At 39.1% G+C, this 12114-nt stretch overlaps 1 protein-coding gene across 25 annotated transcripts in view; it reads left to right on the forward strand.

The window, feature by feature from the left end:
- LOC125719088 (plectin-like) overlaps nucleotides 1-8940 on the forward strand; it is a 130314-nt gene extending 121374 nt beyond the window's left edge. For all 25 annotated transcript variants that reach the window (XM_048993558.1, XM_048993560.1, XM_048993561.1 and 22 more), the window contains one exon: nucleotides 133-8940. In XM_048993558.1, coding sequence (XP_048849515.1) covers nucleotides 133-6453 — 6321 coding nt within the window. In that variant the 3' untranslated portion in view covers nucleotides 6454-8940. The remainder of the gene's footprint in view (nucleotides 1-132) is intronic.
- The last annotated feature ends 3174 nt before the right edge of the window (nucleotides 8941-12114 follow it).

Consider the following 12114-nt stretch of genomic DNA (forward strand, 5'->3'; position numbering starts at 1 on the left):
TTTAATGTAAATATTAAATGTAAATATGTAACAGCTTCTTGTAAATTATAAAATGCTGCTCATTTTATGTGAGTGACATTATCTTTGTAATTGGGTCTAATTTGTCTTTATTTCCTTGTCTTTTTACAATAGATGGCTAATGCTCAGCAGGAGCAAATTAAGCAGGAAAAGACAATCCTTCAGCAGACTTTCATAACAGAAAAGGAAATGCTGCTTAAAAAAGAGAAATTCATTGAGGATGAGAAGAGGAAGCTGGAGAAACAGTTTGAGGATGAGGTTAAGAAGGCCAGCGCTCTGAAAGATGAACAAGAGCGCCAGAGGAGGCAAATGGAGGAAGAGAGGAAACAGCTGCAGGCCACCATGGACGCTGCACTAAAGAAGCAAAAAGATGCGGAGGAGGAGATGCGCAACAAGCAGAAAGAGATGCAGGAACTTGAAAAGAAAATGCAGGAGCAGGAGAAACTTCTAGCGGAGGAGAACAAAAAGTTGCGTGAGAAACTGCAGGAGCTGCAGGTTGTTGAAAAACCATCAGCATCCAATACAAAAGAAATTGAGATTCAAACTGATGTGGTTCTTGATGAACAGTTGATTGCGAAAACAGAGTTAGAAACAAATAAGGTCTTCAATGGTTCCGGGGAAGTTCCAGGCCATTCGATGAGAAATGAACAGCCACATTTGGCATTTCAGGGTATTCGGGAGAAAGTCCCCGCAAGCCGGCTATATGAAATTGGACTGCTGTCCAGAAAAGAGTATGACAAGTTGAAGAAAGGCAAAACAACTGTGCAAGACCTCAACAAAACTGACAAACTGAGAGTTTGTCTGAAAGGAGAACACAGCATTGGCGGAGTCTTAATTCAGCCTAACCAAAAACTGAGCATCTATCAGGCCATGAAGGAGAACAAGATGGCACCTGGTACAGCTTTGTTGCTCCTTGAAGCTCAGGCGGCCACTGGATACATGATAGATCCGATAAAAAACCAGAAGTTTTCTGTTAATGAATCTGTAAAAGAGGGTTTAATTGGTCCTGAACTACATAATAAAATGTTATCTGCAGAAAGGGCAGCCACAGGTTACAAAGATCCTTACACTGGCTCTAAAATATCACTTTTTGAAGCAATGCAAAAAGATTTAATTGCACGAGATCAAGGTATCAGACTTCTTGAAGCTCAACTAGCTACAGGTGGAATTATAGATCCAGTCAATAGTCACAGAGTGTCTGTGGAGACAGCTTATAAGCAAGGTCAGTTTGATGCAGAGATTAACAAAATTCTGTCAGATCCTACTGATGACACAAAGGGCTTCCTCGATCCAAACACTCAAGAGAACCTCACATACTTGCAGCTAATGCAAAGGTGCACATCAGACCCTGAAACTGGCTTGCTCTTGCTACCCGTTACAGAAAAAGCAGAAAATGAAAAAACGTACACCGACGAAGAAACCAAGGATGTATTCAGCAAAGCCACAGTCTCTGTTCCATTTGGAAGGTTCAAGGGGAAGACAGTGACCATCTGGGAAATCATCAACTCTGAGTACTTTACAGAGGAGCAAAGAAGGGACCTAATTCGGCAATACAAGACTGGAAAAATAACAGTGGAAAAAATTATTAAAATTGTTATCACAGTAGTTGAGAACAAAGAGAAAAAGAATGAAATTGCCTTTGAAGGTCTTAGATCTCCTGTTCCTATCTCTGAACTTCTGGACTCTAAACTTATCAGCAAAGATTTATACAACAAGCTGCACAATGGTGAAACTTCTGTTAAAGAAGTCTCTGAACTTGAACATATTAAAAATGCATTGAAAGGCACAACCTCTATTGCTGGAATAATTATTGAATCAACTAATGAGAAAATTCCAGTCTATCAGGCCTTGAAGAAAGGCATCCTGGGGTTTGGGCCTGCATTAAATCTACTGGAGGCTCAAGCTGGATCTGGATTTATGATAGACCCAATCTCAAATCAGAAATTCACTGTTGACGAGGCTGTTAAATCAGGTCTTGTTGGTCCTGAGTTGCATGAAAAGCTGCTGTCTGCTGAGAGAGCTGTTACTGGGTTCAAAGACCCTTATACTGGAAAGACTGTGTCCTTGTTTGAGGCGATGAAAAAGGATCTTATAAACAAAGACCAGGGCGTACGTCTACTTGAGGCACAATTAGCTACTGGTGGAATTATTGATCCAGTCAAGGGTTATCACATCCCCCTTGATGTGGCTTTCAAACGTGGCTGTTTTGATGATGAAATGAACAAGTATTTGAGCACACCAACTGACGAGACTAAAGTTTTCTATGATCCTAACAAACAGGCAAATGTTACTTACGTCGAGCTTCAAAACTCATGCATTACAGATAACCAGACCGGTTTTCTTTTGCTACCTCTGTCAGAAGCAGCCATGAAGTCAAAAGAAGAACATGCTTATTCTGAAGTGCAGACACAAGACGCTTTGAATCAGACATTAGTGGAGCTACAGTCTGGACCCTTCAAAGGAAGAAAGGTAACCATCTGGGAGATCATAAACTCAGAATATATAACAGAAGAGCAAAGGCTTGAGCTCATCAGGCAATACAGAGCTGGTAAAGTGACTATCGAAAAAATAATTAAGATTGTCATTACTATTATTGATGAAAGAGAAACTAAGAAAGAATCAGCAGCTTTGTTTGATGGCCTAAGGTCACCTGTCTCTGCTATCTCCTTGTTAGAGTCCAAAATTATTGATAAAGAGACTTTTGACCAGTTGCAAGATGGTAAAATGAACCCCAAAGAAGTCAGTGAAGTTGATGCTGTGAAGAAGTATTTGAAGGAAACTGATAGCATCGCTGGTGTGTATGTTGAGCCTTCAAAAGAAAAAGTCAGCATTTACCAAGCCATGAAGAAAAACCAACTAAAACAAAGCATAGGCCTTGCACTCCTGGAGGCTCAAGCAGCTACTGGATTCATTATTGATCCGATCAAAAATCAGAAACTAACCGTTGACGATGCTGTTAAGTCCGCAGTTGTTGGTCCTGAGCTTCATGAAAAGCTTTTGTCAGCTGAAAAGGCAGTAACTGGTTATAAAGACCCATACACAGGTAACAAAATCTCCCTATTCCAAGCAATGCAGAAGGATCTTGTTCTGAAGGAATATGCCATTCCACTCTTAGAAGCTCAGATAGCTACAGGAGGAATAATTGACCCTATTAACAGCCACCGTGTGCCCATTGATGTTGCATGTCAGCATGGCTTCATAAGCAAAAAACTGGCCAAAAGTCTCTCTCAACCATCTGGTGACACCAGAGCTTTCCTTGATCCCAACACTAATGAGAGTGCCACTTACCAACAGTTGAAAGAAAAGACAATAAGGGATCCTGAAACTGGCATGCGCTTTTTACCTCTTTCAAAGGCTGAGATTCCCACTGCTGCAAAAAAGACATACCAGTTTAACAAAGAAGAAGCCCAGAAAGATTTAGCAAACACTGTTGTTGACATACCACATAGTGGAAAGTCAATGTCCCTTTGGGAAGTCATGAATTCAGATCTGGTTCCTGAAGAGGAAAGGTCCAGGATACTCGAAGAATACCGCTCAGGGAAAATTACAAAAGAAAGAATGACCATCATAATTATTGAAATAATTGAACAAAGAATAATTACAAGAAGTGAAGCAAGTATATCATGTGATGTTATTAGGAGAAGAGTTACCATTGAAGAACTGTACAGTGCTCGCATCATTGACTCAGACACTTACATTCTGCTGAAAGAGGGAAAGATGACTATCCGTGAGATCATGGAAATGCAAACAGTAAAACGGTACTTATTTGGCACAGGTTGTATTGCTGGTGTTGCATGTGATTCCTCTGCTAAGATCAGCATTTACCAAGCCATGAAAAGGGGCTTAATGAAACCTGATATTGCTATTGGGCTATTGGAAGCCCAAGCTGCAACGGGATTCATCATTGATCCAATGAAAGATGAGATGCTAACAGTTGATGAGGCCGTCCGTAAGGGAATTGTTGGCCCAGAGATACATGATAAACTTCTTTCAGCCGAGAGAGCTGTCACCGGCTACCGGGATCCTTACAGTGGGAAAATAATTTCACTGTTCCAGGCCATGAAGAAAGACCTCATTCCAGAGGAGTATGCTCTCAGACTTCTGGAGGCTCAGGCTGCAACTGGTGGTCTTATGGACCCTGAGTATAACTTTCACCTACCAACTGACATTGCATTGCAGCGTGGATACATCAACAAGGAAACAAATGAAAGGATTTCTGATCCCAATGGTGATGTAAAAGGATACATTGATCCGCTCACTGAAGAGAGTGTTTCCTATGCACAATTGCTTAAGAAATGTAAAGTGCATAGAGATAGTGGTCTGCATTTGCTGTCGTTAGCAGAGAGAAAATTGTTGTTCAAGGGCCTGAGAAAGCAAATCACATTGGATGAGCTGTTATGTTCTCAAATCATAGACCAGGAGACTGTCAGTCAACTCAATGAAGGTGCTATCACTGTAGAGGAAGTTACCAAACGACTCCAGAAGTATCTCGAGGGTACAAGTTGTATTGCTGGGGTATTTGTAGAGTCCAGCAAAGAGTGTCTCTCAATTTACCAAGCCATGAAGAAGAACATGATCAGGCCAGGGACTGCTTTTGAATTGCTTGAGGCTCAAGCCGCGACAGGATATGTAATTGATCCAATAAAGAACCAGAAGCTGACAGTAAATGATGCTGTTAAATTAGGAATTGTGGGGCCTGAGTTCAAAGACAAGCTCCTTTCGGCTGAACGTGCCGTAACTGGCTACAGAGATCCATATTCAGGCAAAACCATTTCACTGTTCCAAGCCATGAAAAAGAATCTCATTTTGAAAGACCATGGTGTTCGTTTGCTGGAAGCCCAGATTGCCACAGGGGGAATCATTGACCCAGAGGAAAGTCATCGGTTGCCAGTTGAAGTGGCCTACAAAAGAGGACTCTTTGATGAAGAGATGAACAGCATTCTTACAGACCCATCTGATGACACTAAAGGTTTTTTTGATCCAAACACAGAAGAGAATTTGACCTATCTGCAGTTGATGGAGAGGTGTATGACAGACCCAGAAACTGGCCTTGTTCTATTGCCTCTGAAGGAGAAGAAGCGCGAAAGAAAAACTTCTTCCAAGTCCTCTGTCCGCAAACGCAGAGTAGTTATTGTGGATCCAGAGACAGGCAAAGAAATGTCAGTGTATGAAGCATATCGCAAAGGGCTCATTGACCATCAGACCTACATGGAATTAGCAGAGCAAGAATGTGAATGGGAAGAAATTACTATCTCATCCTCTGATGGTGTTGTAAAATCTATGATTATTGACCGTCGGTCTGGACGGCAGTATGACATAGATGATGCAATTTCACGAGGCCTTATTGATCAGTCGTCATTGGATCAGTACCGGACTGGGGCTTTATCAATCACAGAATTTGCTGACATGTTATCTGGAAACATGAGTGGCTTCCGTTCCCGCTCCTCATCTTTTGGATCAACTTCATCTTACTCCATGAGCCCTGTCCCGCCTGCCAGATCTCCTGCACCTACTTGGAATGACCCTACTGAAGAAACTGGGCCTGTCGCTGGAATCTTGGATACAGAGACTTTGGAAAAGGTTTCTGTCACTGAGGCTATGCATCGAAACCTTGTGGACAACATCACTGGTCAGAGGCTGCTTGAAGCCCAGGCTTGCACAGGTGGCATCATTGACCCCAACACTGGGCAGAAGTTCTCAGTCATTGATGCTGTGAACAAAGGACTTGTTGACAAGATCATGGTTGACCGTATCAACCTAGCCCAAAAAGCCTTCAATGGTTTTGAAGATCCCAGAACCAAAACAAAAATGTCTGCTGCTCAAGCTTTGAAGAAGGGCTGGCTTTACTATGAAGCAGGTCAGCGATTCTTGGAAGTACAGTACCTTACTGGCGGACTGATTGAGCCAGATGTAACTGGCAGAGTCTCACTGGATGATGCTATTAAGAAGGGTACCCTGGACCCACGTACCGCACAGAAACTAAGAGATGTCAGTGCTTACTCTAAATATCTGACCTGTCCCAAAACAAAATTGAAAATATCCTATAAAGATGCAATGGATCGAAGCATGATTGAGGAAGGTACTGGCCTGCGTCTGCTTGAGGCCTCCTCACAGTCAAGCAAAGGCTTATATAGTCCATACAGCATTAGCGCTTCGGGGTCAGCTTCTGGTTCCCGCTCAGGATCCAGGACTGGTTCCAGGTCAGGCTCTAGGCGAGGTAGTTTTGATGCAACAGGTTCTGGTTTCTCAATGAATTTCTCTTCCCCTTATAGCTCCACTAGCTATGGTCGCCGGTATGATCATGGGCCTCACAGTGGGCTAAACCTGGATGAACTAACAAATGCCATTTTGTTACTTGCACTGAATAGGAACTGCAGCTCAGAGCAACAAGGAACACTGATTCCAGTATTACCGATGCACTCGTCAGTTGCATAATTTTTTAGGCAAATACATATATATATTCTGCTCTGCATATTGTTATATTGGGAAATTGCAGTGTTGAGTAAATATTATATCATGGCTTTAATATGACATAGTCCCTGGTTCATTTTGTACAAATATTCAAAGTTTAAAGCCTTCTCATTTTGCTTTCCTATTTTTGCATTGTGGGATAAATTTGAATAATTCTTTTTAGATGCAATTTTATCTATTATGTAAGCACATTCAGTGAAACCACCATACTGCTTATTGCATTTAACTTTTATTTTGTCATTTTATTTCTTAATGCAGCTAACTTTGGTTGGGTGTTAAACACTGGTTAATACTATTTTATAAATTCTAGTACTTGTACTGAGTTCATTGTCTGCATTTCATTATTTTATTTGTATTTGAATATTTTGTCTTCTGTTTTTGAGCTATGTAATGGAAGTAGTCTATATAGCAAAGCAAGGTAGACGCAGGAGCAGTAGTGTGATACAGATTCATAATATATTGCTTTATGTTTCTGAATTTGTACATCTGATATTTTTGCTTTATTCAGTACAGATATGACAAAGCAAAGTTAACAAAAAAAAATCCGCGTAGCTTACAGTTCAGACGTAAAGCTTAACACTGTTGGGAAACTGCTGCAAGATGCAACCTTCCCTGACATGCAACACTGCCATGAGTATTTAGAGTTGCCCTTTTTTGTGCCTGTTTGAACTGTATTACCACCCTTTAAATCAGCACTTTTCACACCTCTTCACTCAATCCTATACGGAAGGTACAGCACGAATTCTCCGAACTCAAGTGGAGGTTAGAGTACTTAGTTCAAAATGTACAGTACAGCTGGATTAACTACACACTAATTAGCGCTTACGTAATGTGCTTACCCCTATCCAGCTAGAGGTGATTCATAAATAAGTATCCAAAAATTTATTTGAGGCGTAACATCTCTTTCGGCTCATGTGTGTTACTGCTTGGGGCTCATAAATATATATGTTTTACCTATTTGTAAAAAAAATACAGAATAAAAAATCTTTAGTAATAATAAATGTGCATGCAGTTCATTTATTGATAAGATAATTAAGGTCCCCGTGTCACTTATTTCTCTTCAGTCCCTATAGATTTTCTTCTGCTGAATTACACTGCTGAATTACACTGCTGAATTACACTGCTGAATAACACTGCTGAATAGTGGTCCATTGGAATGGAATATGACATTGCCATAGCTGACACATTTCCTTGGTGGTTTACACTAAAGCCTGACAACAGTTAGCCATTATTTAATAATGTTTTTGGAGTTTTTCCAATGCAAGTATTCAACCATCTCTTTACTTGCTTGACATTTATACTATTGGGTTAAGTAACAGCTCTGTAAATGGAAACAGTATTTACACATATTTAGAGGCTGGAAATATTTGGCCATGAATTAACATAGTATTTGACATGCATGAAAAGTTTTGGTTACAGAGGGAGTGTGATGTTGCGATGCCTGATAAAGAACCGCCACTGAACATACCAGTCATGTTTTACTGGGCTTATTATCCAGCTTGTGATGTTCGTGTTATGAGTAGGTATCCCCTATGCATTGTGGCTGTCACACATCTCAGTCTACTCCACAGACCTGACATATCAAATCACCTCTGGTCAGGGTTCTTCGTCAACAGCCGTTACTCGGTTTACTGCTATTTTTATTCGGTCACCCAGCAAAATCATCTTATCGTGAGGGCAGTGGGTCATGTAATGGCTAAAGACTGTGACAAACATGACCAGATATTTGCTCCAGTTGTTTTTGCCCAGAAGTACCAAGAACGGCCCTGCTGTGCTGTCTTTGGTCGAGATACTGCACCTAAAATGTGATTTGGTTCCACCTTATTCAGCTGCATAGAAGGGTACAGTGTTAAGAAACTTTTGAAAGTGTCTGTTAAATCTTTTAGTATCAAAATCTGCCTTGTTTTAAGCATGATTAGGTGTGCATTTTTATTAACTTTTTTTTAATGAATAAACATCCAGATAACCCAATGACTAAAATGGAAATGTAGGATTTTATATTGCAAACATAGATCACCTACTTGAATATTATAGTCCAAAAAGGTCTTATAGCTTTGCCATTTTTCCCAGTGTCAGTCAGTCTTTATTTTCTCAATGTCTTTTTTTCTCTTAATTTTCTCTTTTTCTTTGAACCTGACTTTTGTAAATCATCATGTTCTATTTAAATTGTCATAATATTTTGATAAAATATTAAATATATATTTTTGCTTTGCATGTTTTACTAATATGGTCATATTTTTAAACAGGATGCAAGAGGAAACTGTTTTAAATATTATCCTTTCAACAAAGCGATTTCTGCTTTACCTAGTTAAATGTATTTAGGGCAATAAATGTAATCAAAATTGCAGGTGTACCTACTCATCAAGAGATATGACAAAGCATGTTCAAAAATATTGTGTATTTTTGATGATGATAATAATGTAAATAAACTAAGGTGCTTTAACGATTAAACATATATTTGTCATGTTGTGATTAACACATAAATATAGATATTGATATTAACATCTTCAACAATCTCTGTGTTGCTTATTAACAAAATGTTCATTTCTATCTGTCAGGTCAATGTTGCTTTATATTTAAATGCAGTTAAAATGCAAGTGTAGTTGTATTACTAGCCTTATATGAACCAGTGACTTGTTTTTATCTAAACAACAAGCATCTGGCTACATCTCCATAAAATGAGCATAAAAATACCACATCTGATTGGTACTAAAGAGAAGTACCAGCATGGCCCATTAGAGGTCACTAGAGTAGCTTTAAATTTAATTTAATATTTTTGGTGGCTTACTGTGGCTGAACTGTTAGCACTGTAGCATCACACCTCCATGTTTGGGGATTTGATTCCCAGCTTCTGTGTGTATACTGCACTTTCCAGTCCAATAACATGCACCAAGCTGACTCCATGCCTCTGAATTGCCCAAACTGTGGTCTGCAATGGACCGGCATCATGTCCTGGGTGTGTTCTGCTTTACCCTGTGTTTTCTGGGATAAGCTCTAGGTTCACCAGGGCCCTGTACTGGAATAGGAATGGGATTTTAGACCATCACTGTGTAACCAAATCTAGGGGGAAAGCTTAAATACAGACATGTATTTACACCCACAAAAATAGATGGGTTCGTTTCGCTTATTCTTATAGCTCTGCTGCTATTTCTATACGCTTCACACTTCCAGCTTTGTCACATGACTGTGTTTGTGTGGATTTTCTTCCAGATTCTGTGCTTTCATCCCACAGCCCAAAAACAGGCTGTGTGAATAAATTTATGAGTCTAAAATTAGGGGAGGCATTTTCTACACAAAATAAAATGAAAATCATAAAATTTCCACGTCTGTCTGCAAAAATCCTGCCAAAATTAAAGGTAAAATGAAACGGCACCATTTGCAGTTCTACTCGTGTGTGTCAGATGTGAAAAATTAAACAAACAAAAGAAATCTTTTCGTTTTTTCATTTTCTGGGCCAGGCTAATTTCAGTGTTTTTGTGTTTCCTTACACTGGCATACCTGCATAAATATGTATGCTACAGCTTCAAAATTCTATTCATATTTTATTTCGTACTTTCAGAATGTCCTAACTATAAACTGAACGCCATGTGCCACTGTGAACATTCCCCTCTAAGGAACCTGGGAATAATTTAGGCCGTGGAATAAAACACTATGAATAAGAAGCTAAATGAGAATCAGAAGCTACAAATAAGTTGCTTAGGCCATGTGTGACTTTGCCATTAATTTGGATGATATAGGTGACCATACGCAAGGAACAGAAGGACAATGGAATCCGCAAATGCACTGAGAAAGCGCAGCAGTGATCCATAGCTCCACCCACTGTCCCGCTCCGATTAACATATATTTGCATGTTGTGAACTAAAGTAGGAAATGAAAAATTAAATTGGAATTTTTTTTTTAATTTATTTTTTTTATTTTTCCCTTATGCCTTACAACGCACGAATAGGAAATTAAAATGCAAATTGATGCTATTTCATTTAAATTATCCTTTTGGCAGGATTTTTGCCCATTGCCTTTAAAATTAAATGGCAAAGTGGAGATTGTATTTTCATTTTATCATTTTCATTTTTGCAGAAAATACCTCCCATATAAAATGATCATTCTTATGTAAAGGTGATTGGCATGTTGTTCAGGCTGTACCCTGCCTTGAACCCTTTGCGTCCATACTAGTGTGATTAGACAATTTAAATGAACTAGATATAATTTAAGATATGGATGAGTGAATTGCTCTTATTAGACATCCTTGTAAAATACTAACATCTGATCCTGCAGCTGGAAACATCAGCTCATGCTAGTATAAATACCAGTCACAGGAGCTACTCCAGTGTGGGGGGGTCCCTTTTTGTTGCTGTTGGTTAAGGACAGAGATGGGTAGTAACGCGTTACATTTACTCCGTTACATTTACTTAAGTAACTTTTTGGAAAAATTGTACTTGTAAGAGTAGTTTTAATGCATGATACTTTTACTCTTACTTGAGTAAGAAATTTCAAGAAGAAACGGTACTTTTACTCCGTTATTCTAAGACATGTTGCTCGCTACTCGCTACTTTCATTTTAATAATCTGTTATTCGCTACACAGGTGATTTTTTGTCATACTAGTCCAAGGGTTCTGTCACATGATTCTTTTTCGCCAATCAAATGTAGCTAATAACAACGCGTCACTCAGTTTCACCAATCAAATGGAGCCATACAGTCACATGACCACACAAAACTTACGCGGCGCCGCACAGAGCAGTGACTGAAAGGAGAAAACAATGGCGCAAACAACGGCGTGTGATTTTGAACCAGAAGAAGCAGAACACCCCTGGCTTCACATTCGATCAATGTTTTCATTACAGACTATAAAACAGAACAGCTATGTCATGCACTGTCTTACGTGTCTGCCTAAGCGTGTCGACATTTCAACCTACAAGAACTCGACTTCGAACTTGAGGAAGCACGTTGCGGTATGTTGTAGTATATGTGTTTTGGCTGTGGATTTTATAACGTAATAACGTCATAAATAACTGTCAAATGTACATTGCTTTTGAGTAATTTATCACACTGCAGCCTCACAGACAGACACACACAATGCACAGCCTGTTCCTCCGTATAATCCTATTGTTATTGTTACGATGTTATTAGCATTTCCTGTGGTTGAATTTGCTTTAATTTCTGTTAATATTTTGTCATTTTGTGAAAACGTTATTATTGTTTTAGTTAAAGAATTTGCATTGCTATTTTGTTTTTGTCTATTTGACTACATTCATGCTCTGAAACAATAAATCAAAAGTTACTCAAGTTACTCAATACTTGAGTAGTTTTTTCACTAAGTACTTTATTACTCTTACTCAAGTAATTATTTGGATGAGTACTTTTACTTTTACTTGAGTCATATTATTCTAAAGTAACTATACTCTTACTTGAGTACAATTTTTGGCTACTCCACCCACCTCTGGTTAAGGATGTACAGTACTGTGCAAAATTCATAGGTAGGCAAAGAAAGTGACATGAAAATGATTTTCTTGTTGGTATTAAACTAAGACAGTATGTCGTCAGCTTAGCCTTTTCAAAACCTCCGCTTAAGTCACCCTGGATTTGAAGAAACCATCTAAAACACCCATGTATTTTTTTAACCTGACCAA

This window comes from Brienomyrus brachyistius, chromosome 23, assembly GCF_023856365.1.
Source record: "Brienomyrus brachyistius isolate T26 chromosome 23, BBRACH_0.4, whole genome shotgun sequence".
Lineage (NCBI taxonomy): Eukaryota > Metazoa > Chordata > Actinopteri > Osteoglossiformes > Mormyridae > Brienomyrus > Brienomyrus brachyistius.